Source organism: Corvus moneduloides, chromosome 1, assembly GCF_009650955.1.
Source record: "Corvus moneduloides isolate bCorMon1 chromosome 1, bCorMon1.pri, whole genome shotgun sequence".
Taxonomy (NCBI): Eukaryota; Metazoa; Chordata; class Aves; order Passeriformes; family Corvidae; genus Corvus; species Corvus moneduloides.
Genome location: NC_045476.1, coordinates 34,963,314 through 34,991,195, shown reverse-complemented (window position 1 = coordinate 34,991,195; position 27,882 = coordinate 34,963,314). Strand labels below are relative to the sequence as shown.

The window sequence follows — 27,882 nt, the reverse complement described above, 5'->3', positions numbered from 1 at the left end:
TAGGAGGAATCTTTTCACAGAATGAATGATTAGCTATCGGAATGTGCTGCCCGGGGAGGTGGGGGAGTCGGTGGAGTCCCCGTCCCTGGAGGTGTTTACGGAAAGCCTGGAAGCGTCACTCAGTGCCACGGCCTGGTCGACAGAGTGGTGTTCGGTCACAGGTTGCGCTCGATGATCTCGGAAGTCTTTTCCAAACGAATTCCGTGGCAGAGCAGCCACGGCTGGATGGACTCCGGGCACGCAACACAAGGAAGCCCTGGGCGGCAGGGCCGCACACAGGGTCAGACGCAAAACGCGGAGATGCAGCTCGCGGAGCCAGCCGCGATCCCATACCCAGGGAAGCGGCATCGCCCGCCCTTCCGGCCGCCGCCAGCCCCTCAGGTCCCCCCGCGCGGGCGGGCGGGCGCGTGCGTGCGGCCGGATTGGGCGGCGCTCCTGTCAATCAGCGCCCGCGTGCGCGCACCGCCCCCTCTTCCCGTCGTGCCCGCGCGCGGCGGGCGCTGAAATTCAAATCCCGGTAGCGGTTGGGGCGGGGGTTCGGCTCTTCGCGGGCGGCCCTGGCGAGCGGACCCTGCGCGAGCGGCGGCAACGGCGGCACCGCCGGCACCACGATGGACCCCTTCACCGAGGTGAGGGCATGGCCCGGCCCGGCTCCTGGGTCGTCAGCTGGGGAGGCGGCGAGTTGTCAGTGTCGGGGACCGCAGGGAAGGGAGCCGGTTGGGGTCCGAAGGGAAGGGAGCTGCTCCTTGCACCGCGCTCTCCGGGCGGCATAGTTGCTCCTGGCTGAGCCCTGTCAGCCACCCTCGTCCTCGCTCGCGGGGGGATTTGCGGGCTTGCAGCGACCCTCTTTCCCGGCAGCGGGGAGACCCTCGCTGCCCCGCCCCGCCTTGCTCCTGCCGGTGCCTCCTCTCCCGGAGCCGCCCGGGCGCTGTCAGATCCTGCCGGGAGAGGACAGAGCATGGGTGATTCGCGCAAGGGCTTGCGGAGGAGAGGCCCTTCCCAAGGCGGGCGTCTGCCTTTCATGCGCGTCTGGCAGATAAGATTTTCAGCGGGCACGGGAGGGACCCCGGGAGCAGATGGGAGCGCTGTTGACGCACTCTGTGCCTGCCATACCTAAAGGTCGGATCATAAGTCTGCCCAAAGCGGAGACCATCTGATAAAAAATGCGTCCTATTTGGCACTATTGCCACCTGCGACTGGTCATATTCGTTGGTAGGCACAGTTTCTCTTTTTTTTTTTTTTTTTTTTTAAAACCCATCAGTTGTTAGAGTGCATTGGCTGTGTGTGTGCTTAAGTTATACAGAGGCAAAATTGTAGCAAAATGAGGAATTGACCACCTTGAATCTGTCTGAAGGTTGAAGGTTTCTTAAAGATGCTGTGCTTTATACTTCTGATTTCATGTCAGAGGTATAAAGTTTTAAAGCCGTCTTGTGACGGCTTTGAGAAATGTCATAGTAACAAGGGCCTTCAATCCACAGCCTGCGTAAATAAAACCTGAACTACGTAAAAAAAAAAATTCAAATCAGCTACAGTGATTAAATACTCTCTCCTCCCCTTTTAAACAATCTGTTTATCAAACTGACATGCTTCAAATAATTTGAATGCCCAAAAAAGGTGACTGCACAGATCTGATTTTAAAAAGATGAACATAAGGTGTTCATCCGAATAGATTTACTAAATGTGTTATGCCAAGGCAGTTCTACCCTACCCCCATGTAAAGTTTTGCTAAGTGTAAACATCTAAAACCTTCTTCCTTAGTTGGTAGTGAGTGACATGATCCAGCATGTCTTAAATAAACTTCAAGTTCAGACTACTGAATCAAGTTTAAAATGGTTTTGCATACTGGGAGGTATTCCAACCTCTACACGCCCTTCTTGTGCATAAGCTAACTTTGAAATGCTTTGAAAATGACCAACTGTGAGGCCGCTCCCCAGAGTAAACTTCATTCAAGTGCTAGCCAGTATTGCAGTGTGCATAAAAAGTCAGTTTATCAAGAATACTTCTGCTGTGGAGGACATTCCACTGTTGTGTAAAGTTCTGACCAATATTAGTGTCCTAGTATTGAAGTTTAGTCACTTTCCCCAAAGTTCTGTGAAAAGAAAGCCTTTTACCACCTATTTATGTTCTGCGGTTTGTGTTGCTATTTTTTTTTCTTTTAATATAATCTTCCCTTAGTTTAAGTGTTTTCAGATAATCTTTGTCTACAAATTACCACACTCTATTACTTGCAGGGACCTGGTGAGGCATTGTAAGTGTTGATTATGTAAAACAGTGTAATTTGAGCCTTAATTGGATGAAGCATACTGTTAATTCAGTGTATGCTGATCCCTTTGGCATAGCAAATTTTGTTTGTGTCTCAGTGAATTTAAGCTCAAATAAATCTTTCTGTAAGATTCAGTGGGATGCTTTCAAATCAGTTCTGAAATAATGTTTCTTTTGGTTAATCTTGCAAGGAAAAGCTAATAACCTTCTGAATTTCAACCAAATTATTAATTCAGATCGCACAGGGGAGATGGTGCAGTGGGTGCTTTTTCAGGATCGCAAGGAACATGCTGATTGTGACTTTATAGCTGATTTTGTAACTCACCTTTCTTGCACAGAAGGCTTTGTTAGAAGTAGTCTAGGTTATTTAGTACTTTGAAGTAGTTTTTAATATTCTTAGAGGCAAGTATGGTTTCCTAGCATGGGGGATGAGCAAAGAGAAATAAGCGATGCAGTTGTTTGGAGAAAATTTGCAAATGTGAGGTTTGAAGTTAACTGTTCCTTCAATTGCTCCCTTTGCTCTATCCTGCTAGTAAAGCAGGGTAATTAGAACAAATTCTTGTAATCATATATGGGCCTGAGTGTCTTCTCTAATATGTACTTTAAAACATACTTTTGTAAAACTGAGGTGGTCCATTAACATTTGAAGTTTTTTTCTGATTTTTAGAAAGTGCTTTTGTAACACAGTGATCCTCTGATTTTGACTTAGTAGTCTTCAGATTCCTTGATGTAATAAAGTAGGTAATGCTCTCACGCACTTCATGTGGTTCTTGCGGCTGTTCTGTGCAGGGTCAGGAGCTGGACTTCTAGTGGGTCCCTTCCAACTCAGGATATTGTAGGATTTTAGACTTCTATGATACTCTGAAACTTTGTCATTAGAACAGTTGGAGAATGTACTTGGAGAGATTACCCTGTTGATGAACTTGGAAAGTAATCCTCTAGTTGTGGAGTGTGGCTTACTCATCGTGTGTTAACAGCACCGTTGGAATAATGGCAGTTGCATGGAAAATTTGAGATGCAAGAAGCCAATAGGAGCCGGAGCTGAACAACAGAGGCGTGCATTCTTGGGAAGTGACATCTCATTTGTAACAACTGAAACTCTATTTTGCTCAACTAACAAAACAGAAAGGAATGTGACTCTATTTGAATAGAACTGTAGGAATACTGTTGTAAGAGATGGTCAACTTTTTGCAAGAACTGTTAATTTAACTCGCCTTTGGGATTTTTTTTTTTAATGTGGGTATTATGTGTGTTTTGTAGTTCTGCATTTTGGAAATAAGGAAAGCTGACTTGGGAACACAACTAACATGGAACCTGCATTGAAGGCACTCATAGCATTTTATGCAGTGTGGTTTGGGATTTTTTTTTTCCAAATTCCTTCTCTTCTGTGAAAGTTAGCAAAGCTGAGATTTGCTTTCACAAAAAAACTGTTGAGATTGACATTCTGTTTGTCCTGTGTTGCCCTACAATGGAACATTGTTTAACACTTCAGCCTTAGACAGCTAAAAATGTGAAATGTGTATTTAATTGCTGTGCAACAGGACAGATAATAGCTGGCACAGTTCTCACAATAATTTATGTGCCACCAAACAAGTGCAGTTTATATGCTTCCCTTTAAAGGCCATTAGTTCAATCTCACAATTTCTTGTCTCAAAGGACCTTAAAACCTCGATCAAAAGAGTAATTAAGTATCCTTTAGGTGTGATCAAACTGAGTGATAATGACTTACAAGTGCTATATTTAAAACAAACAAACAAACCACAGCCTATTTTAAACTTGAATACTGTAAGGAATCATTTTGTACTAGTGTGGAACATTTACTAAAACAGCTATTTTGTATTGAATATAATCAGAGTACTCAAATTTCCAATGGGCAGCAAATGAAAAAGAATGTTTTTATATAGCTTTATTAGTATCTCTTTATATGTTTTTCTGCATAGAGATAGCTTAATAAACAGGCTGTTTATCATAATATAGCTAGCTATATCATCAGTCTATTCTTAAAATTTAGGCTTGAGGCAAAGAAATTCACCTTTTGATTTAGGGGGTATAATAACAATTTTTTTTTTTTAAATATTGACTGCCATGCATTTATTTGTTGAACTTTTTTATGACCTCTTGACAATCGCTTCAATGCTGTTTATTTTGTTACAGGGCTAGTGCCAGTCAGGTGACTTGACCAGATGCTTTAGCAATGTGTCAGAAAACCCTACTAGCAAGACTTGACAGATCAAGACTGTCATATGGTGATTCAGGATAAAAAAAAAATTACTTTCAAACATTTCTGATGACTTTGGGGTCTATAGGAGCCCCTCCTCTTTAATTTTGCCATTGCTTGTGTCTCTCTAGCCTGATTTTTTTTTCAGAGCCAAGCTAGTTGGAGACAATAGTTGATTTAATGACTGAAATTTGGAACCTACCAGCTATATATGCTAAACAGAATTCCACCATCTTTTACTCTGAGCCATTACTAGTTAACACACTGCAGTCTGTGGTAACACATGACTTATTGATCACTCAGAAACTCCTCGAAAGAACCCGTGCCAGGCGAGAGAACCTGCAGAGGAAAATGGCGGAGCGGCCCAAGATGGGGGCGAGACCCACAATGCAGACCAAGAGAGCCAGAGAGCCTTTGGCAGACACTGGTAACCAGGCACCTCTTCCTGGTGATGAAGGTATTTTGCAACATGTTTAATAAAGATTGTCTTGATAGACGTCCCATTTTCTTTCCAAAGGGAAAGTGAAACCACTGAGCATTTATCTTAAACTAAACAGTGATGGATGCAGTTACCTGGCCACTAGGACTAGCTCGTGTTTAGCTGGACCTGAGAGCAGGTGTGTCAAGTCATTAGTAAGCTATTTAGAAATAATTGTGTAGTGCCAAAGAGAGTGCCTTGTGCTTGGTAGATTTGGGAAGGGCATTTTTTTGGGAAGCATATTAGGGTATTCATAAACCACAACTTTATTTGCACTACAATTTTGTATTGTCGGGAAAATATTTTAGATTGTTTGAATACTAATTTGCTTGAATACTCTGACCCATCCAGTAAAACCAGATACAAAGCCATCACCATCAAAGAGGCTCTGCTCAAACGATACAGAGACTCAGGCCTCTAGTTCGGAGAACATACAACCAGTTCCTTCAAGTTCCACAAGCCATGATTCCCCTCAGATGACTTCAGAATCACATGAAACGACTTCTAACAGAGCTTCATTGGTCCAGCCTCTTGAGAAAGTAAAACCAAACACCAAGTCAGAAACTCCTGCAGCCCCTTCAGTCAAAACACGTATGCAGAAGTTGGCAGAGCAGCGGCGCTGCTGGGATAGTGAGGGTATGTTTCACTTGTTAAGCACCATTGGTGTCTCTCTGTGTTTGTATTGATGATTATGTTGGCTAGAATAAGATAATTTTGTGTGTGTGAAGGTTAATGTTTTCATAAAGAGTTCTAAGACAACACTAAGGCAGGCCTGAAATATTGAAGCTGTTGTCTACAGCTTAATTTTAAACTTTTTTTTCCTCTACTAGTCTGATGCCTTGCTCCTCACAACAGTGACATAAAACTAGTAAACTGTTTGATTAAAAATGTTTAATTTGATTAGTCTCAATGCCTCCAGGGATAGTAGTTTGATTCTGCTGATGGCAGGAACATCTAATTGTTGATAAACTCAATATATAGTACAATGCAAAAGACGCAAATATATCTCAATGTATTTTGTTAGCGAAATAAATGTGCTTTCCTTTTTTTCAGATCCCTCTGAATGTGTGCCTCTGTCTCCTCTCCAGTCAAAAGATCTGTCTGTTTCTCCACCTAAGCAGAGATCTAATGCCCTGACAAGTGAAACCCCTATTGGGAGAAGAGGCCGTTTAGCTAACCTTGCTGCTACTATTGGTTCCTGGGAAGATGACCTAAGTCATCCATCTGCAAAGCAAAACAATGCACAAGAACAGCCTGGCACTACTTGTTTATCCAAATTGTCCACTACAAGTGGAGCATCTGCTAGAATCAATAGTAGCAGTGTAAAGCAGGAAGCTGCATCCTGTTCTCAAAGGCTTGTTGAGGCTTCTATTAATAAACCAGCAAACTCAAAGAGAGCGGTGAGTGTCTGATTTAGTTGCTGATTAAAAATTGATTTGAGTATTGTATTGGGGCGGACAAATGTTAGCACATAACTGTTTAATCTGGATCTAAAGATTTGGTGTGAGTCATCTTAGTCTATTTACAACTTCTGCTTTATTGCAATCCCACATGCCCTTTTTTAATAGCAGATATGAAACAGCTTAGCATTCCTTTTATTGAGACTTAAAGATGAGAGTACTTATGTGTTTTGTCAATGTCAATGTACTTGATTGCTGCTCTTGACCATCAGAAGGGGGACTTGTTACAGAGATACTGGCTTTCACTCTGTAACTTCATGTAGTTGATTGTCTGAAATCGTAAATATTATTGCTGTACAAAGACTTAATCAGAATGATGAAATTACTAGTACCAGACACCTATTGTTCAATTTATGCCATTTCTGCAATGACAGTATCTGCCATGTGCATTCATGTTTAGAGAAATGTGGGAATATACCTGAAATAGCTGGCAAGAGCACCTGGAATCAAATGCTGAAACAATTTGAAATACTGGATAAAAAAAATCTATTAAAAGCTTAACACCTGGCTTTTTCTTTTGTTGAAGGAATATATGTATTATGTGATAGTATGATATGCAGAGTGCTTTCATCCTTTTTCCTCTTGAGAGAATAAGAATGTAAGTCTCATGGTTTTTTTTTTTTTTTTCCTTTTTCCCTTGTTGAGGATCCAAACAAATTTTTACCACAATCCTCAAGAGTCACTGCTCCCTGTTCTAAAGAATCTGAAGTACAACAACTGCCAACAGAGAATCTCTGCAGTCCTCGGAAAACTGAAGATAAACAGCAAACAGCAAAGTCAGCTTTGCCTCAACCAGTTCAGTCCAAAGCAGTGCCAGTCAAAGGAACACATGTGCAACTTGAACCTAAGGGTAAACCCACAACACCAGGTAGGCTGTTTTTCAGCTTCTGTAAATATTCATTCAAATTAGGCCTATGTGTTCTGTGTTGAAAACTACATATTTAAGAATTTAAGGTACCATACCAGATAATACCTATTTCCAGCTGTAACTTGAATAAAATGCTGATGAGTTCTGTGATAATTGTTGTAAGTTGTACAGCTTCTGTACTTTGCAGGGGACATTTTCTTGGACATGGTTTTAGTAACTCTTAAGAGCAAAAGCAGCCTAACATGTAAACTGAAATTTTTCAAAGTTTATTTCAGATGGTTGGATACTGTATGTATCCATTCAATATAATGTTAAGAGCCAGCATATTTAGAAGAAATCAAAGCTTGGTGCCACATAGGTGCTCTAACTTTGTGGTGTCTTTATTTTCAGTGGTAGCACTGATGTCAAAACAAGTGAACATCCCCAGTTTTAAATTCAACTGCTTATTATGTCAGAAATCTGGATTAACAGCTTGAACTCTTTGAAGTGGTGGCCAGAAAAGCAAGTGTTCATCTTTAGATATGCTGACAATAAAAGACAAGCTTAATCAAGTAGGGTGGATGCCAAACAATATATCTGCCTCATACACAAGATTGCTTATTTTCATGAGAGATACAAGTGGGGCTGGTTGTGGAGGAAATTTGGAAAAGGCAAACCAGTTTAAATAACTGGTGTGTTACATGTGGACTGTAGTAAGAGACAGACATCTTCTTGCTCTGATTTACTGTTTTATTAATATCAGTGTTATGATTTGCACTTCAGGTTCAGTTTGTATTAAGTATAATGGAGTAAGAGCTATAAAGGAGACAGCTTAATTGCTTCTCTGGGAACCTTCGTCAGGATACAAAGTTGCAGTGACTTCTTTATTTTTGAGAGTTTCTTTCAAGGCAAAACAATTGTTCTTGTAGGGGGATCAGGAATTAAGCCCTTCCTGGAACGCTTTGGGGAGTGCTGTCAAGAGCGTAGTGCACGCAGCCCTGCTACGAATACTCCGGGGTGCAGAACACCCATTGTTACCCCAAATACAAGGACAATCCAGGAGAGGCTTCTCAAACAAAATGAAAATTCCTCTACTGCCAGTTTAGCCCTTCAACTTAAACAGGTATGAGTTGTTACATTCATAGCTAACTTATAAGCTTGGGGAAGGTTATTACTGTTCTGCACCTACCTGAAGAATCTGAAATTTTGTCACATCTTAAAGCTGTCAGCTTTTCTCCCATTTCCCTTCATTTCTTTAGGAACGTGAACGAGAACTTGCATGCCTTCGTGGCCGATTTGATAGGGGCAATCTGTGGAGTGCAGAGAAAAGTGACAGTTCAAAGAGGAAGCTTCCAGAAGCTAAAATGGTAATGTGTTACCTCATCAATCAAGATAAGATAGTCTGGATTGCTTTAACATGTTCTGAACACAGGGTTAGATGTGGAAATGTATATAAGAGATAAAAACCTATGCTTTGGGAATGCCTGGGGTGCACAAGATGACTTGTCAAGTGATTTGTATGATTATTAAAGAATTACTAGATTTTTTTACCTCTTGTAGACTTAACTAAGACAAGTGATACTGCGTTGAGCCAATTGATTTATTTACTTCTTGACAATGTTAAGTGTGGGGGGTTTTATGTTCTATAACTGCAAAAGCAAAAGAGCTCCTCATGCAAGCATTTAATATTTACTACTTCAGCTAAATATCTTAGATAAATAAATAGGATACTGGATAGGCAACCTCTTTTTCCTAGCAGGTGTTAAAATGTGGGTTTTTTCTGGTAGTTTTTTTTTTTAGTCACTTTGAACATTACCGCCTGAATGCATTCTGTTTTTATTCTTGCCAGGAAAGCCAATCTCAGACTAGTCCAAAACATCCTTCTAGCTCAGATGCCTCTGCTCTTGCATCATCAGAAGACACACCAGCAGGTGACAGGCCAGCAAAGTCTCCCAGTGTGGAGTCTTCGGGTGAGTCACAGTTTGCCTGTAACTAGTGCTGTACTGGAGCACTGCACTAGATATTCATGAGCAGAGAAAAAGGCCAGTAACACTGACGTGTGGAACTGGACCCTCCTTTGGTTACTGATTGTCTTATCTAAGTCTTCTCATATGATAGTAGTACTCTGCACTCCTGTACCACTTGGAAGGATGGCAAGGCAAGATTCTCTTTGGTTTTTAATGGGTATACCTGTGTTTCAAACTTTATTGGAGGTTAAGTGTAGGGAAGTGAATGACAATTATCAGTTACAGATTTAGTCTATTCTGTACCTGAGTATCCAAATTTCCACAAGAATCTAGTGGAGGGAACATTTCCCTTGTCAGTATCCCTTTATGATATTAATTATTATGGTAGGACACATGAAAAGAATTTTGAGGTGCTCCTGACATCCTTTCTGGTGTTTACTGAGTGGAAGAATCTTCAACTCTGTGAAACAGGTGTGAACTTAGTTAACACTCTTGGTAGCCTGTTTACTTGTAAGGTCTATCAAATGTCCTTCTAGAATAATTGGGTTTGCATGCAGTGGTTTCTGTGTAGTGGATTTTTTTGTTTGTCTTTTTAAAATTCTCCCTTTTTGCTTTTGAGTGGCTGCACTCCACTATGGTCTCAGCATCATTTCTTGTGGTATAAGTTTCAGATATAAAGATATATAAAGATTCTGATTATAAGATAGAAGTCTAGATGTACAGGTTGTGGAGGGTATTCTAATGGGTTTTTTTTATGTGTGGCTAACTGGAATATTTAATCTATTGGTCTTTTTGTTAGTAAAACTTCTAAAATTCAGTAACTAAAATAAAATTTAAAGGCTAGACATAATACTTCTTTTCTTTATAAACCCCTTAGATACTTCTAAATGTGAAGAGGCTGATAAACCCAGTCCTCTGAAGATTGCTGAGTCAAAGAGCCCTGTAAAAGCGATGTCTGTCTCAAAACTTGAACAACTTGATGAGAAACCAAAAGGTTTGTATTGAGTAGATGAGTATTAATGACTTAGGTCTCTGTTGCCACTTGTCTAGGACAGTGTTAATATCCTTCAAGTATGAATAATGAATTCACCATCCCTATGCTGATCCCCATGTGTTTTGTAATGAGGTTTATATAAAACAAATCAGGAAAGTTCTTTTATCATACATAACCCTTCTCTCTTGACGTTCAAGTCTTCAAGGAATATTAAAAAGTTGATATTAAAAGTTCATTGGGAAAGGACAGAAATGACTGCTCTGCTGTTGGACTTGCAGTTAAGCTTCAGATGCATTTGAAATAAAAAGGTTGAAATTTGCCTAAAAGGTGCATCTTTTCATTCCCTTTCTACATTGATTATGCAGTATATGTAAAAATAGTATATTAAAATAGCCACAGAAGTGTACTTTGGGGTTCTATATGCCCGACTATAAGAAGTGCTTTTTAATCAAGCTTGCTTGAAAAGCAAAACGAGTTTGCTTTTCTGTTTGTTTAATGGGAGTCTTGATGCTACTAATATGTTTAAAAATGTCACCCTTCAGATGAAGTATATGAAGGCAAAATGCATGTGGATGATGAGATGAATAGCTCAAAAGTGATAAATGAGATTTTTGAAATTCTTCAAGAGGATGGTCCAGACATAGAAAAGCTGAAGAAAGAAATGAGCATGAGCCTGGAAGGTGAAAGTGATGAGGATGAGCAGGAAGAGTCACTGAATATTTCATCAATGTCTCTGTTAACCCCTCTAGTGGAATCTGTTGGTTCAGAGGTGAGAATTATTAGGAGGGTGGGGAAGGGCTTGTTTATCACACAGAGAGGTACAATTTGCTTGTGAGCAGTGATATTTTGTAGTATTAGGATATCTGGGCTAAAAAAAGTTACAAATTATATTTTTGCTAATGAAAGCATAATGAGGCAAAATTATTTTTCTCTGAAAACAGTGTAGCATATTGGATTCTCTGCTTAACAAGTGGTCTTCTGCTAAATCAAATCTGTTACTAGTACTGGATTTGCAGTGCTATCTGTGCATTCAATGGAGTTGACCGCAGATGAAAAATCTGAAGAGAAGTACTTATGTAACTACTGATGTGGAAACTAAAGGTGGCATCTCATCGAGTTCAATAATCTGTTGGTGTCCTTAAGACAAATAAATGAACTTGCTCTATATACATATTCGTAAAATATCATCTGTTAACTAGTATTAAGCAAATTTACTGTTTATATGCAGAACAAGTAAAGGAGAGAGAAAACAGATAATAATTATGTGAACAGATATCTGTAACACAATGTTTTCTTTTCCTCAGGCCTTTGGCTCTCCTTCTAAGTCAACTGGGGAAGGTAGCAGTATCAGTGATGTAAGTCTGAAGTCTGAGAAGTTCCAAAGGGCTCGAGTTCCCAGGGCGGAATCTGGAGACAGTATTGGCTCTATGTCAGAAGATCGCAACCTTCCTTATAGGTAATAAACATAACCCCCCACCCCTGGTTCTGTGTACAAGTTATGACACTGGCTTTTTTAACTCTACTAATGATGCATACTGCTCAAATTACAAAACTCAGACTACAAATTAAGCTTGTTTTGCAAGATCTCAGTTTTTATCAAGAACTGTGTAGTCTTTTATGTTGCTTAAAATCAGCTCATAGAATGCTTTCTTTAAAGCCGTTTTGGCAAGTTGGAAAGCATCAATATGTAATACATATCCATGAATATATTAAAAAAAAGCTTGGCACTCCTGTGAAACATTTTGTGGGGTTTCCTTTTTTAAAAGTGTCGATGCGTACAGATCCCAAAGATTTAAGGAAACTGCTCGTCCTTCAATAAAGCAAATCATTGTTCGCAAAGAAGATGTTGCTGCCAAACTAGAAATGAGAAGAAATGGCCCATCTGATCAAGTCAATATCAAAAAGAAAATGCAGGTATATAATATGCCTCTTAAAATCCTTTTTCTTATCTACTGTTTCCAAATTTAATTGCCCCTGTGAATGTCCAGGACATTAACATACTGCTTAGAACTGCAAAATTAGGTTGTTTCACATAAATATCTAGTGGTAGGGAATGATAATGCATAATTTGAACAGGTAATGCTTCTCTTAAAAGATTAGTGTTATAGATTAAGTCTGGAGAGAACAAGCCATTATTTTGAGAAGGAGACAGAATCTGTGTCTTATCACTTACTGCCTTTGAATTAGGTAGAATTTGTAACTACATCTTTCAGTAGGTAATACTCTGATCTTTACTAGTGCTTTGTTCGTCTATATTGCTGAATTTCTGGTTAGCTGCTGCTTCCCCTGGTGAAGGGAAGACTAGACTGGATATGGAACATAAAATATTAGTCTTTCTCTCTTCACCATACCTCTGAGATCAGAAAATTTATGCTGCAATGTTCTTTTGCTGAAGTAACAGTAAACTGCAAGGTTTTTGTAGTTTGATATCTAAAGGATCTGATTTTCTTCTGAAGCATTGACCCCAAAAATGCTCATCTGGAGGCATTTCCTTGTTTGAATGCAACACTAAATCTCTTCTTGTTAAGTGTTTTTACTACTGGTTTACTCTAGGAGCTGAACAACGAGATCAACATGCAACAGACAGTGATTTATCAAGCCAGTCAAGCTCTGAACTGCTGTTTTGATGAGGAACATGGAAAAGGGTCACAAGAAGAAGCAGAAGCAGAGAGACTTCTTCTCTTCGCAAGTAGGTTTTTGTACTCAATTCTAAGTTCAATTCTTTGTAATGAACATTTCAACAGGGTTCATAATTTCTTCCCCATGCATTTATTGTGTTACATTGTGGCCATTTTTTAATAGTTCTTCACCTGGAAAAAAGAACAGGATAGCATCTGTTTTGTCTCAGCTCTTTTTATAGGCAAGAGGACATTTTTAGTATCTTTCTTGACTGTAATATTCCTACTGTGCTGTAAAATGATTAACATTTAAGTTGCATTTTACATACTTACGGCAGAAAAAAAATTGTTCAGTACTTTTTTTCTGTTGAACTATAATTAATTTCTTCATGCAGCTGAGAAGAGAACTGCTTTATTGGAAGAATTGAATAAACTGAAGAGTGAGGGACCACATAACAAAAGAAATAAAGCTGCTTCTACATCTGCTGAATTTGCTCCCTCCAGGGGATCTGTTTCCATTTCAGAAATGCGTCTACCTCTAAAAGCAGACTTTGTATGTGGTACAGTTCAAAAGCCAGGTAAAACTATCAAACAAGAGCTTTATTTCTCTTCTCCTTCCTCATTCTCCCAACATATATTTCTGGTTCATTCTCCTTGGGTTTTGTGTGGGGTTTTTTTGGTGTTTTTTTTTTTTTTTTTTTTTTTTTTTTTTGTCTTCTGTGTTGATGTTCTCAGGAATCTAGGGGTAATGAAAATTTAGCTATGACATTCAGTTCATCTGCTTCTGACTAATTTTTCAGTGTTTCAGTGAAAGCTGATGTGTGGTTAAGCTGGCAGACCTAAGGAGTATAAAGAACTAAGATTGTCTGCTGGATCTGACTGCAAGTCCTTCCTCTCCCTTTTCACGCACTGGTTTGTGTAGGTCTGGCTTGAGATGCCCCAGGCAGTAAAGCAGTTGCTGTGAATTCCATGGAGACAATTTTGCTAGCTATGCTAGTAGCATAAAGAAAATTAAAATGTTTTAAGAGTAATTTTATAAGCAAGTCTTGACTGTAACTAAATGTTTTAAGTGGGGTGAAACATGTGCTTAATAGCAATGCAGTACTTGGTGAGTCCTCTGGCTAACCAAATAATCTGATGTGTACTTACAGAAGCGGGAAATTACTATTATGTAATAATACTGAGATCTGGAGCAGAAAACATGGTTGCAACTCCATTAGCAAGTACTGCCAGCTCTCTGAATGGAGATGCTCTTACTTTTACTACAACGTTTACTATGTAAGTATAAAGAAACTCTTTTGAACCAGTTTGAACTCTGCTGGTGGAGCATGCATAAAAATGTTTAAAGTCTTAGTCATAAGAATGTCATATTCTGCAAAAAAGTTTGGAGAGATTTTGTGGTATAGCTATTTCCTTCTTCAAAAAATAGCTGGAAGGCACTTCTCTCAGAAGAGCAACCTAGACTTATTCTACCATCCATCAGCTATTTTAGCTCTTGTTTTTTCTACCTTTTGTTCTTTTCTGGAACACCTGCAATGACAGATGGATTGCTGTGCCTGAGATGCGTTTTTCTCTTTTGCAGCAACTAACATTTTATATAGCTATTTGGTTTTGGTATCTGGAAAAATAGTGCTCTTACAATTATAACTTCAATGCTCATATGTCAGCTAAATAGGTATTTTAAGTTCAAATGGCTGTTTGTTAGTAAGGCTTCAAAATAAATAAACAAACTCCCTTTTTAAAGTTCAGTTGAACTGGAATTTTCACTTAAAGAAATTTACTCAAAAAACCCAATCTGTCTCTAGAAGCATGTGCCAGAAGTGTGCTGAAGGGTGCAATCTGAGAAATGGTAGATGCACTTTATCTGCCCCTTGTCCTCCCATCCCCTTTTCTTCTCTGAGTTCTGGAAAGTATTTTTAAATAGTAATACACTAAAACCTTCTTGCTCCTTGGACAGTTATAAGGAGTAAAAGGAGGGAAGAAGTAAAGAGTAACTTAAAACCCAACGAAACCAACCAAAACAAACAAGTAAACAAAACCCCAAAACCCTGCCACAAACCAAAACAAAAGCCTTTTTGCTTCAGTTTGTTTAACTTGTTTTTATTTCTTCCCTTTTAGGCATGATGTGTCAAATGACTTTGAAATAAATATAGAAGTTTACAGTTGGGTATGTATCAATTCCTGTCAAGAGGAGGTGTAAGGGAGAATGATGTGCTGTACTTTCTTAATACCTTTTTGCCTTACAGGTGCAGAGAAAAGAAGTTACAAGCACGGATAAAAGGAAAAAGACAAATAAATCTAAGGTAAATGAAACCTGAAAATCAGTGTGCTGTTTCAACAGAAGGTGCACTAGGAAAACTGACTAATAGTCTTAGACAATCTGTTGCTTCCTTTTGCTCCCTTCTTGGAACATCTGCAATGACAGATGGATTATGGAGACCTATAGGAATTAGTAGATTAGACTTGCAGCGCTTGGTTGAATCTGAAATATATTGGAGAGGAAGGAGAAGTCTTACTAGTTCTCCAACATGCTATGCTTTGCAGACCTTTATTTTACTAGGTGTGGGGCCTCCAATAGTGATTTACTGCCCGTTTTCTCCGCTTCATTTAAACTACGCCAGTTTAAACTATGCCCTACCCTGGAGTTTGATTTTTCTTAAAGGTTTTATTGATTGACTGAAAACTCCTCTTTCTCCCCAGTACTAAGTAAAAGCCCTAGACACTTGCTTTTTAAAGCAAACATTGTTTTAACAAGGCTGTACATGTCAAGTGTTTGTGCTTTATTAAGGATATGTTTCCCTAAACAAGCCTTTCTGGAGGTGGTTTGGGTTTTTTGTGGTGGTTTGTTTGTTTTGGGCTTTTTTGGGGAGAGGGTGTGTGTATTTTTCTTCTTTTCATTCTAATAGCTAGAGCACACAGTGAATTAATGGCTTCAGGTCTGATTTCCTCCTTGACAAGATATCTGTCACTTAGTAAAAACAAGAAACTTGAGTGTCTTTCAAAACAGTTGGAATGAGTACTTAAATCCCATGTCTGCAAGCAGAAATAGGAAATTTCTTTATTCTTTGATTTGGCACAATGAAAGCCTCCCATAGTGAAAGCTTCCACCTATTCTCTAATAAAAGTTTCAAATCCAGGGCTTACTTCCCTCCTGTGCTGTAGTTTAAAGGAACTTTTACTTGAAATGGAATGGTTTTGTGCTACTGTAGGTAAGTTGCTGATATGAGGCTATAGGTTTGCCAATGGCATCCTGTATCTGCTTTTCGACAAGCTGCTTAGACTTGTCTTTCAGCATCAAGAAGAGATGAGCACATAATTCTAATTCATGTTTAATATAGTCTCACTTAAACTTTGAGATTTTAATTTGAAAATAACAACGTATAATAGCAGTATATTGAACATACCCATACTTTTATTGTTAACTCTTACCTTTAGTAAGTAAATGTAACTTTGAAATCCCATTACATAGGTAAAAAGGCCTACTAAGATTGGGTTTTTTAAAATATGCTGCTCATCCCAAGGTAATGCATGCTTTAACTTTTCTGCAGTAATTATCTCTTTGATATGCAGCATTTCTTCCACTGAGCTATATTACATCCGGTCAAAACCCAAGATTTACTCAACACCATGAGTACCTGTTGGGGTCCCTTCCCCCCTGCCACGGAGCCCTGGGAGAGGGGCCCCGAGGGGAGGCACAGGGTTTCCCTGCCCCTGGTCAGCCTCATTCCCCATTGGTTGGTTTGTGTTCCCTGATAACGCCAAGGACCCTCGGGTCCTGTGACTGGAGGAGTTCCTGAGCACTGCCCCGGCCATGCAGCTGGAGAAATAAACATCTCTGAAACATCTGCCACGAATCTGTCCATATATACTTTGTTTCCACGGGACTCCTGGTTTGAAATATACTTGTTGCAGTAATCCCCGCTGCAGGGGGGAAGGGACCCCAACAAGTACCCATTCAAAATTTTAGATAAACCTTCAGTAGTTTCACTGTCTAGTTTTCATGCTAAGGTGGTGGACAAGTTGAGTAGCAAATGCATTTATCCTCTTGTATTCTTTTGTAGGTTATTACTCCAAAGAGATTATTAACATCTATTACCTCAGTAAGTATGAATGTAATATTGTAACAAGATCTGACTATGATCCCTTCCAAAGGCTGTATTCTCACACGGATTAAGGCTGTGCCCATAATAGGTTCTTTCTATCCCTTATGTAAGACTCCATTAATTGTCCAGTTTTCTGCCAAAATTTTCTGTCATCAGCTCAAGAAACAGCTCTGTTACACATGTAATGCCAAAAGTATGCAGTTACTGTACATTTATTTGGACTTTCTTTTCGATTTTTTTTTTTCTATTTGATTGGATTTTTAAAAGTACTTCAAATCTAGTTTCTTTCTACCTTAGCTTTGTCTTCTGTAGAAACTGTCAGAAGTACTTTTTCACTAAGCTTTTATTTCTCTCTCTTTCTAGAAAAGCAACCTTCTTACTCCAGGTAAGTAAAGTCTAAACATCTTACGTCAGGATGAATAATCTACACTTGCTGTCAAAACTAGTATCTCAATAAATAATACTTGTAACATACAACAATTTGTGAGTAATAAACACTAAATTTGTTTCTATATTTGACTGTTGATGGGGAAGGACAGCATCTTTGAGTGTTTTTCTAAGTATATAAAAATGTTATACACATCTCTGACTAAAGTATGCGTACTTGAGCTAGCTTTAGCAGAAATTGCAGCAATTAGGAGCTCATGAACTAAATCTGGAATGTCTACCATGCTGCTGCAACTAGTAAGATTCCTGAACCTGAACTATAGTGTGTGTTTCTGTTGATGTAAGTGCAAAGAAAAGGCGTACAATTTCTGGAAGATTGCAGTGTGTCACTTGAAAAGACATTACGAGATTGAAAAGTCACATTCCTACTGCAGGGCATGTGTGCTTTGTAGGGTGCCTCAGCGTGCTCTCCATCCCCCTGAGAGGTAAAATGCTTTGTTTTCTCCTTTGTGGATATTTTCAAAGCTTGTTTCTGAAAGAAAAGATCTGCTGAGGAGGAATGGTGTGTATCAAGATTGTCTCTGAATGTGCTGCTGGGCTGCAGTGCAAAGAGTGCCTCTCCCGGAGTACTGAGTAGGGCATGCATACAGTAGTGCAAATAAAGTGCTTTTTTAAAGCCTTGCAGCATCCTGATTGTGTGTTTTGTTACAACCTCACTTCAACTTTTCTCCACAGCCATGGCAAGTCCAGGTGGCCCAAATGCCATACGCAGTACTAATTTCATCCTTGTTGGATCCCACAAGTTATCACTGTCTTCTGTAGGAAATACCAAATTTGCACTGGACAAGGTAATAGAAATTATTGGTTACTAATACAAATGTAACTGCATACTACTAGAAAAATAAATGAGTCTGGGTTTACTTTTCAGGTGAAAGTACCATCCTAGAAATGAAACACGTATAGGTTTATAGATATTTATATAGGCACTTAAACTTTTTGCATAGTTGTTACTTTTACATTTAATTCATATGATATTATATATTTTTGAGATACAACAGAGATGTACGTTATTATGCCTGATGCTCTTTCATTTCTTAGCTCAGTAATAAGGTATGGTTATGCAAAGATAATGAAGGAATTTGATTATTGATTTGCTTTCACTGACAAAAAATTGATGTATGCAGTTGGCATCTCTGTATGTGGTCTTCATATTGTTGCTCCTAGTCTTGCAGTTATCACTAAAGTGTGCTTTAATGATAATGAAGTATTTGAAGTTTTCTGCACTTAACTGACCTAAAAATTGCCATCTGAATATATTTAGGAATATGAGGTTTTCCTTTCATTTCCCAATTAAATTTGTAGAAACAAATTATCTCAATTTTTCTTAGAGTTTTTTTAATATTGAGTTTTATACAATTTGTTCCTTGTATAAACAGAATGTTTATTGGCTTTTGCTATGAGAAGTTTAAAAAATCCATTCTTACATTCACTGTAATCTTGTACCTTGTAATATCTATTACCTAAAATCTATTTTAGTAGGTGTTTGTGCCAGCAGCTATCCTAAACTAACTTAAATTAATTCAAATGTTACTACAGTTTATGGTACTAAATCACAGCTTTAGCTACCCAAACAGCAGCGTAAGTGTAACTTTCTTTTTTTTGGCTAATCAAGTCTTATTGTGATGATAGTGTTATTGCAATTACAGCTTCTGATGAGAGATGAGAAAACAAGAACTAGTTGTTTGTGTATAAGCCTTAAAACAAAATATCCCAATAATCCCAACTTGCTTTTTAGAAGTTTTACTTTTTGTAGATAGAAGCAGATTCCTTTACTGAAACAGCTGGCAGAACTTAATAGTTAAATTGCACTGTTGTTATGACGATGTGAGTTTCAGAAGTAGCAGCTTTGGTTCTTTAGCAAAAATGTTCCTCTTAACCAGAATGATACCTAGAAATCTATGTTTAGCTTCCTTATTGGAAACCCCTTGTTCTTGGAGTTAATGGAATCGGCTTTTGCATTATATTCAGCGTTTTAGGTTTGGACTTCATTAGCTTACACTGTATGATAGGACACTGGACTGGACTAGTGTAATGTAGCAAAAGCACAATGTTCAAAAAGAATTCCAGGGAAACTATTACTTGGTTAATTTTTTGCGGGTGCAGTCTTACAGTTATCAGGCAAAAAGGGGAATTCTTATTTGTAACTTTTTGGGTTTTTTTGTTAAATTACTACCTCAGTAAAATTTCAGTTTTGACTTGGCCTATGGCTGTACCAAACAGCTGCTTTTTAACTTGCTTCAAGCATTTCTAATATGGAGCAAACTCATGCCACAGTGGTTTTTTTTTAGTTTCATTCCTCTCTTTTATATGTACTGTTAAAATTCAGGGTAAAAAGGACCAAAATATACTCATGTGTAACTGTGTCCTTTTCTTGTAGACCATAACTTTACACTAATTGCATTGAGCATGTTTCTTTTTTCCCTAGATAAATTTTGAAGGGGAGGAAAAAGAACTGTTGGGCTATATGTTCCAGGACAAGGTTGCTATGATCCTTTAGTTTATAACTTAAAATAGGAACCTGCTTCCTAGTGCATGTTGCTCGTGTCTGTCTGGCCTTTTTGCAGGTTTTTTTTTTTTTTTATTCTTCTAAGAAAATGCCTACAATGATTTACTAACTAAACACAAGAAGTTAGGAGCCTTTCAGACTTGCAGAATTCTACCCCTTGTCTTTCACAATAACAAGCATGCTGCTAGAACTCAGTTATTTACATTGCCTAGGGTTTTTCCTTAACTAACATGTGTCTCTTGTTTTCCTAGATCATTAGAGGAGGGTGTTTATTGCTTCAAAACAAATTGTTGTGTCTCTTAAAGATCTCTAGCCAGGAAATTTGAGCCAGCTTCTTGATGAACTGCACAGAACATAGAATCGGCTGCTGTGCTGATAGAGAACCAGAGAAAAATGTCTGGCAGCCTAAATGTTGGTTTAACTCAACTTGTTGCTGCTGAAGAAAATTAAAATCTCTCAGGACCTAAATAATCTTGCTTCTTATTCTAGTGAAACCTTGTTCTGACAAGATGTATCAAGACATTTGGTTTTTTAAGCAAAAAGTTTTGAAAATACTAAAAATGTCAAAATGTGAGGTCCTTATTTGTTCACAGATGTTCACTTAAAATATTTTGGTGTATATGTTTTTGGCTTTAGAAACCATGTGGATTTACATCCTTAACAGAAATAATTTGTCCTTAAACTCTAAAATAGTTACATCTAATTGATAGTTTGTGTCCTGCAGAAGAAAGTGTTTTAGATGAATTTTCATGTTGTCTCTCAAAATTAGGCAAGTGATAATTTTAGTACCTATCATCTCCTATTTTTAATCAAAAGTCTCCTAAGAAACCAGTTTTTCAAATTCTTGAGTTATCTTGAGTACCTTTACAAATAATATTGGACGACAGTTTAGCTGTCTTTCTATGGTAAGCACCTGAATGACCACACCAGAATGCAAGATAGCCTAGTCATGGGCTTTAGTTTTTTCTTCATCTAGCTGGATATTTGTCAAATTGCTTTCTTTCCATCACCTTCAAGCCTTTGAAAGAGATGTATTGTTAACTAGAACTCAATGTTTTGTCATTATGTATACAGGAGGGTGTTTTGAGGGTACACATAGCACCTGCTCATAGTACATAGCTTTAGTAATTAGTAATGGTGTAGGCTCTGCAAAACTGTGTTGTGTTTGTTAAACAACCTCTTTGCTTTGCCTGTCACACAGTTCTTCACTGGTAAACTTGATAATTCATAAACTGGATTCTTCCTCTTCTGACTTAAAGCTTTAAGGGGATGCAAAACCCATAAACTTGAAGTGGGGAATGGCCAGATGTCCTTGAGGCCCTCATTCACAAATGGGTTTTACTGTGCTTTGCTAGGATCATATGGTATTGTTCCCTGGTGTGTAGCATGTAGGGTAATAGCTGTCTTTGCTGATAAGCTGCATCAGTCCTGGATTCTTTATTTTTGTTATGTGGAAGTGTTTTACTATTTTTTACTTCTCAAGTGGTCATGGAGACTCCTACCCGATGCTTAGAATTTTTCAGTGCTGTACAATTCCTGTTGAGTACAGGAGCAAGCCATGCATGCTGAGTTAGTTGAGTACATCTAACATGTAAAAATGATTTGATCACCTACCTGTGCATGTGTATTTATGTCTGGGAGGAAGCTGCAGGAAGTCGGAAATTCAAAGGTGATCAATTTCTAACCACAACACCTATTTTGGCGTTCTGCAGGATTCACTGAGGCCCACAGAAAGGAGCACTTTTAATTACTGAGGGTTACTCCTGTTCCTTGTAACTACTAGCAAAATTTAGTTCCATTTGATTGGCACTGATTCCGTGGTTCTGAAAGCTATTTTGTTACTGTGTACCATGCCTTTGCCTATTCCCTGGCAAACAGTTCTTTATTTGTATTTGAGTAGCATCATTGACCTTCCTGGTTTTTCTAGTAATACAGAAGACCAATGTTTCTGACTTTTTGTCAATTTCCTTTCAAGATTCTTAACAGTGTTGCTTATTCAAATTATCAAAAAAATATTGTATGTAGAATGCCCTGCAGGTCATCATTTGCTTGTTGAATTAGCAGTTTTCCTCAGTTTCTTTGAGGTGGGAAAAAAAGAAGGGATGTGATTTCATGGGGGTAGTCAACGTAATGAGGCATTAAGTGTGGAGGGACTGGGGGAAGCTCAAAGGCTTAGACCTTGTTGTATGCTCTTCCTCAAAACTCTTGACTATCAAATAACTGTTTAACTGACCTCTGGTACAGTAGGTATCTACTATTTTCTTTTTCCAGTGGCAGAAGATAGGACTTGGAACCTTTTCTGTTAGAAATTACTTAACACATGTCTTTAACACCTTGAGTGCCAGTTAAGAACTGTTTTCATTACTTTTCTGCTTTCTAGGTTTTCTTTTATGCAAAGATTTATCTGAGTAGGCACTCCTACATCAGTATCTGCCAAAAATGCTTATGGTATCCAAGTACCATTCCTGTTTAAGCTCACGTTGATATTTTCCAAACAACTTGGTATCAAACTGAGGCAGAAGCTTGAAGGGTGTGGACTGGTGCCTTCTGTTGTTTCTAACCATGCTTGGAGTGCCTGTTTTTATAGCTAGAGTGCATGTTTATGCATATGTCCTGAGCAAACTAATAAATAATTCTTGGAAAGCTTCTAAATGAACTTGAAGCAAAAAGCGATTATTACTGTCTCGCTTGAGTCTGACTGCTTCTTTCCAGCTGAAGATCCTAAGATCAAGACAGTGCTAACATCTTGGTGCAGGTGGCTTGCTTGAACTGGTAAGACTGAGTTGAGAGGTGTCAAAATTAAATTATTGTTTTACTTTTTGCAGGTTCCCTTTTTGTCTCCTTTGGAAGGTCATATATATTTGAAGTTGAAATGCCAAGTGGACTCTTCGGTGGAGGAGAAAGGGTTCTTGGTAAGGTATTCACTGTATTCACTTCAAACTCCTGCCTTGGAAATTACAGGTCCTATTAAATGTGGTAATTTTTTAATGTCAGACCTGTGTTTGAAGCTTAAAACTGGCTTGATTTTTTTTTTTTTTTTTTTTAAATCTCTGAACCAGACCACAAATGTCTTAGTCTATACTCTAAACATATCTACGTTAAAGTTACCTTTAAGAATTTGTGTATCTCTCTTTTAAGCACCTATTTATTTGTTATTTTGAACTTCAGTTAACCTTCTCTTGTTAAAATCTGTGGTGTTGGATGAGATTTTAATTTCTATGGCAGAAAACGTTACAGAACTCTTTGTGTGTCTAATAAAAAGAAAAGATTGGGTTTTTTCCACTGTGTTCACAGCCTTTCGAAATGAAGAAGAAGCAACAGTAATTTTTTTTTTGAGAAACATCTTGTGCAGTTCTCTCTAAAACTGGGCCTAGAAAATGCAGCTTATACTTGGGCCTAAGAGCTGGAAGTGTTGAAATGGCCACAAGATGGCAGTAAATGTGCTACAAAAATGAAGCGTTAACGTTTGCTGTTATTTTGGTGTTTCCAGAAATCACGATTTCTTTAGACTCTTTTCAAACACTGTTTTATGTCTCCTTTCCCTTTACATAATTGAAGTTGAACAGATTTCATTAGATGCAAACATTTCACGTGCTTATGGTATTTGCTGTCCCATGTTTCTCTGTACTAGTTTGAGAAAGTCCGTATTTGCTTCTACTACGCAATATGTAAAACCTGAAGAATGGTGTACTTGCATACTGAATTTGTTCAGAGTAAGGGTTTGGAAACTCTCTGCACCATTGAAAATTATAATCTGAATTGTGAAGAGTGAGAATCACAATACACACATTAATTGGAAAAAAAGTTCTGTACAAGTTCAAGAGGTATCAGGAATAGAAGTCAGATACTAAACTGTCCATTCCAGTACTAAGGAAATGGGGCTTGAAATTGACGAAATCCAGCATCCAATAAAAGAACTGCCAACACAAACATTTGAAAATCAATTTCTAATTTCCTTTGAACTGACTGGACTCTCCAGAGTGTGGCCTCTTGGATAGCTGCAGGTTTTTTAATCCTGATTTGTAAGTCAAAAATTACTCAAATATCTAATAATAATAAATTGTTATTTGAACATGTTTTGTGAACCATTCATACTGTATATACTATAAATAATCCTTCTTTATCTTAAAATAATGGGAATGCTTGCCACCATCAACATGAAAATCTGGTCATTTTAAATAACAGTGATAGGTGCCTTTTAGCAAAAGGCTGCAAACCTGAGAATGATAGTGTGAGCTCATTTTCTATGCCATCTGGAAAATAAATATACTGTCCTTGGAAGCCTCTCCCAGTACAATTTTTTTTCCTGCTCTTTCCTTTAGCCCTATGAAGGATTGCGCTTACAGAACCGTTCTGGTAGAAAAATAGTCAAGTACAGACCAAGCTCAAGGTCCAATATTACCCCATTTAATTTTTTTTTTTTTTTTTTTTAAGACTATGTTTGAAGATGTCAGTGGGTTTGGAGCATGGCATAGGCGCTGGTGTGTGCTGTCTGGAAATTGTATCTCCTATTGGACATACCCAGATGATGAAAAACGAAAGGTAATGCTGTTTTATAAAGCTTAAGTCTAAAGTTCTGTCGTACCCTACACAAATAGCTGTTCATTTTTAAGGACTGTAATGTGTAGGCTTAAAACTGGTAAAGCATGGGATTCAAGCTCATAAAGCTTCCTTGGGGAATGGAGAGGACCCGTCTTCATAAATCTGACCTAAATCGGGGCACACTTAGAAACTGACTGCCCTGTCTAGTGGGAAAGGGGGAAAAGTGATGGAAGATCCATATTTAATTTCCCCTTTAGTCTTAGGGTTTTCTATTGTGCTCATCAAATCACTAATTATTTAATTGAAATTGATTGGACTTGTCCAGCTTAATAAGCAGACTTATCTAGTTGCCTTAAGTTTGAGACAAAATGATGACTAACACTTAATATGGTAAAGAGTTAGAGTGGGCAATCCTTGTATATTGCAGAAGCATAGCTGTAATTATGGACTATCTTATTTGAAGTAATTTTCTTCTCGCTGCTCCACATTGTAGCTGGAACTGGTGCTGCTTAAGTGGTTCTCACAGAAACCTAAGTTCTTGTTGGGCTAATGGGACAAATCAGAGGCTCATCTGTCACTGAGGTGAACCTTCTTGTCTCCTTAGTGTGTTCTGGCAGTGTACTAAAATGTTCCCAGGTTCTTTTAAAGACTGCTTTCAAGAGGGTTTTTCAGACTCACTGAAGTTATTTACCATTAAACACTTTCTTGTTTATTGGCAGAACTTTCTTTCCCAAACTCCATGGCAAACTCTGATCCTTTTGGGTCTTCTATGCCAATCCAGATGCCTGAGTTTAGTTTCTTCCCTGCTAACAGAGGAAGACCATATGCTGATAGTTGACATTGCCAAAATATATCAATGTACTTTCTCTCCCTGCCAAGAAAGAGGGAAAAATCTCTGCCTACTGTAAGAGAAGATAGTAAAAAAAAGTTAAGTTAAGCAAGAAGAAGGTTCCTATTCTGCTTTTGTCTGCAAGGAAGAAGCTTTGGTTTGTTTTCCAGATTCTGTTCTTGCAAATCTTCTAAACTTGTTTCACTATTGTTCTGAGAAAGGGTCCAGCTGTATTTTTGTGATCTACAGAAATATTAAACTTAATAAATGCATCCCCTCACCCCTGCTATATCTGTTCCATCATGCAGAGATAGATGTAGCTCATAAATATCTGTATTAGGCCATGATTACTTTAAATTGTGGCAGGTTTTTTAAATAAATTTCTTACAGCTGCACATATGTTATCCTTTTGCATGGAATAACTGACCGAGGGAAGGTGCGTTCACTTAATATTGTCAAAGTTGTCCAAGCATATGTTGTTCAGAATGACTCTTGATTGCAGTGTTCTTGACTGATGAACTGATCTCACTTTCAGCATCCTTTGGGCCGGATAAACTTGGCTAACTGCACTAATCATCAGATTGAACCTGCCAACAGGGAATTCTGTGCTCGGCCCAACACTTTTGAACTAATAACTGTCAGACCTCAGAGAGAAGATGACCGAGAGACTCTTGTCAGCCAATGTAGAGACACACTCTGTGTTACAAAGTGAGTGCATAAAATCATGGAGGTTGTGGGAGGCTATGGGACATGTGGGGAAAGGGTATTTTACCTCCTGTGATAGCTTTAGTAACGTAAGAGCTTTACAGCTTTGTCATAATGACGCAGAGATCATTTAAATGCTAAGATTTTGGGGTGGCACTTGAACTGTTTTGTTCACTTTTAGTCCAAACTGCTTTCTAGAAGTGGAAATGCCACGTGGCTTGGTAGCAGGATTGTGGAATGTTTGACTTAATTTTTAACCCTGCTGTTTGGGCTTCTATGGTTGATCAGAGCTTGAGATTTATCACAATAACTAATTGGAGATGGAGAATAATCCATGGGGTTCCTTGCCTTCTAGGAACTGGCTGTCTGCTGATACTAAAGAAGAGCGTAACCTTTGGATGCAAAAGCTCAACCAAGTCCTTGTCGACCTTCGCATGTGGCAGCCTGATGCCTGCTACAAACCTACTGGAAAGCTTTAAACTCTGGAAGGGAACTACGCAAGGAAAGCATTGAAATGAAAATGTGGGAAGTCCTCTGGGTCACTTATGCTTTAAATTGGAGAGAGTATTTAACATTATACAGGACTATGTTATGCAGTATTTTTATTTCACTTAAAAAAATTTTAAAACCTTTTTACTTTCTAGTTTTGAGTATGGTAGGAAGCAATTATTTGTTTCTAAATGTGCTAAATATTTATGTAACTCCTTTTTTGGAAGTCTTCTAGCTAGCTACAGTCTCTCCTTTAAACAACTAAATTATTGCAGGAAATCACACTTCAGGGCAGTAAGGGAGGCACTAGCTAGTGAAAGACAAGCTTTTTAGATAACTCAGCTCCCTAAAAGAAACAATAGCTCAAAATACTCTAACAAGGATGCTGCTGAAGCATAAGATTTAATGTTGTAGCATTTGTTGGGGTTCTTTTTTAATGATCAGGCATAAAAGTAACTAGTCAATTTTATTCTACAACATTCAGTATAGATATTTCTGCTTATACAGCATCTTTGTGGTCAGAACAAAATGCACAACATATTCATGCTACTTCTGCAATTTCTCATACAAGCTAGTATGGATAGGTGCATGGCATGTACACTATGTGATTTGCAGGTGGGGAATTACGTATGCAGTATATTGCACTTTGATAGAAATGGAAGGTCTTGAATACTTTTTTAGGACTGTTATCTAAAAAATAATCAAACAGAAAAATTTAGGTTTAGGGTTGTATACATCAGTATTTCCTGGGACTTGTGGTTTTTACAAGCTGGAATTCTCCATTTGAGAACCAGGAATAGGTTAATAGGTTGTAAAAGTGCCTTTTTTTTGTTTTGTTTAATAAGAAGACTTTACAAAGCTGGTATGTACCAACTAATACTCCTCTGGCTGAAAGAATGGGTCTTCCTCCCCTTGATAGACGTGTCCACAAATGCATATAAAAACAGTACTTCAGAGACCCATCATGAAAATGGCAACATTTCTCAGTTAAAACTTGCAGATTTCACAGCTTTTCATTAAGCATATTGAAATACCAGCTCATTACTTCACTAGAAATGCAGTAGTGGAATACTGAAGGTTGCTATTACTCTTACATATTCACACTTGAAACACTAAATTCTGTTAGCTTATACTGTTTTCATCCTACCCCTTTTGTACTTGCTTTTAAGTCGTTTTCTTTTCCGATGTCTAAATATTTCCAAACTATGTATTGAGATTTATTTTATTCATTTAAAATAAAAAATAAAACCCTTCCTGCTTTTTTCATAATGTTATCTATGCATTTGAGATACTAGTCTGTAGGCTGAAGAAAAGCTGGACTCCACACAGTATTTAAGGAAGGATTCTATTCTGTACAGGTATCGCATGTAGCTAGCACTGAATTTTGTAGTGGGAGGCCAGATTGTTCGTGTGCAGC

General features: G+C 38.2%; 1 protein-coding gene across 3 annotated transcripts; it reads left to right on the top strand.

The window, feature by feature from the left end:
* Positions 1-495: 495 nt before the first annotated feature.
* ANLN (anillin actin binding protein) lies at positions 496-27,436 on the top strand. 3 transcript variants are annotated; one of them, XM_032105040.1, is made up of 25 exons: positions 496-629; positions 4,784-4,937; positions 5,310-5,594; positions 6,012-6,358; positions 7,064-7,286; positions 8,195-8,388; positions 8,525-8,632; positions 9,115-9,235; positions 10,110-10,226; positions 10,769-10,995; positions 11,531-11,682; positions 11,993-12,140; positions 12,780-12,915; positions 13,240-13,422; positions 13,996-14,122; positions 14,963-15,011; positions 15,091-15,147; positions 16,906-16,944; positions 17,311-17,332; positions 18,070-18,182; positions 19,820-19,873; positions 22,726-22,812; positions 24,335-24,442; positions 25,807-25,979; positions 26,332-27,436. In XM_032105040.1, exons 1-25 carry the CDS (start codon positions 612-614, stop codon positions 26,453-26,455), a joined length of 3,366 nt encoding a protein of 1,121 aa, XP_031960931.1. In that variant the 5' UTR covers positions 496-611; the 3' UTR covers positions 26,456-27,436. The 3 variants fall into 3 exon arrangements, with proteins under 3 accessions (XP_031960931.1, XP_031960938.1, XP_031960947.1); XM_032105056.1 differs by lacking the exon at positions 496-629 and adding an exon at positions 1,032-1,212; XM_032105047.1 differs by lacking the exon at positions 19,820-19,873.
* Positions 27,437-27,882: the final 446 nt, after the last annotated feature.

Coding starts and splice junctions, on each gene's coding strand:
- ANLN (XM_032105040.1), top strand. Junction 10,227..10,768: donor ACTTGATGAGAAACCAAAAG/GTTTGTATTGAG, acceptor GTCACCCTTCAG/ATGAAGTATATGAAGGCAAA. Junction 12,916..13,239: donor GAGACTTCTTCTCTTCGCAA/GTAGGTTTTTGT, acceptor TTCTTCATGCAG/CTGAGAAGAGAACTGCTTTA.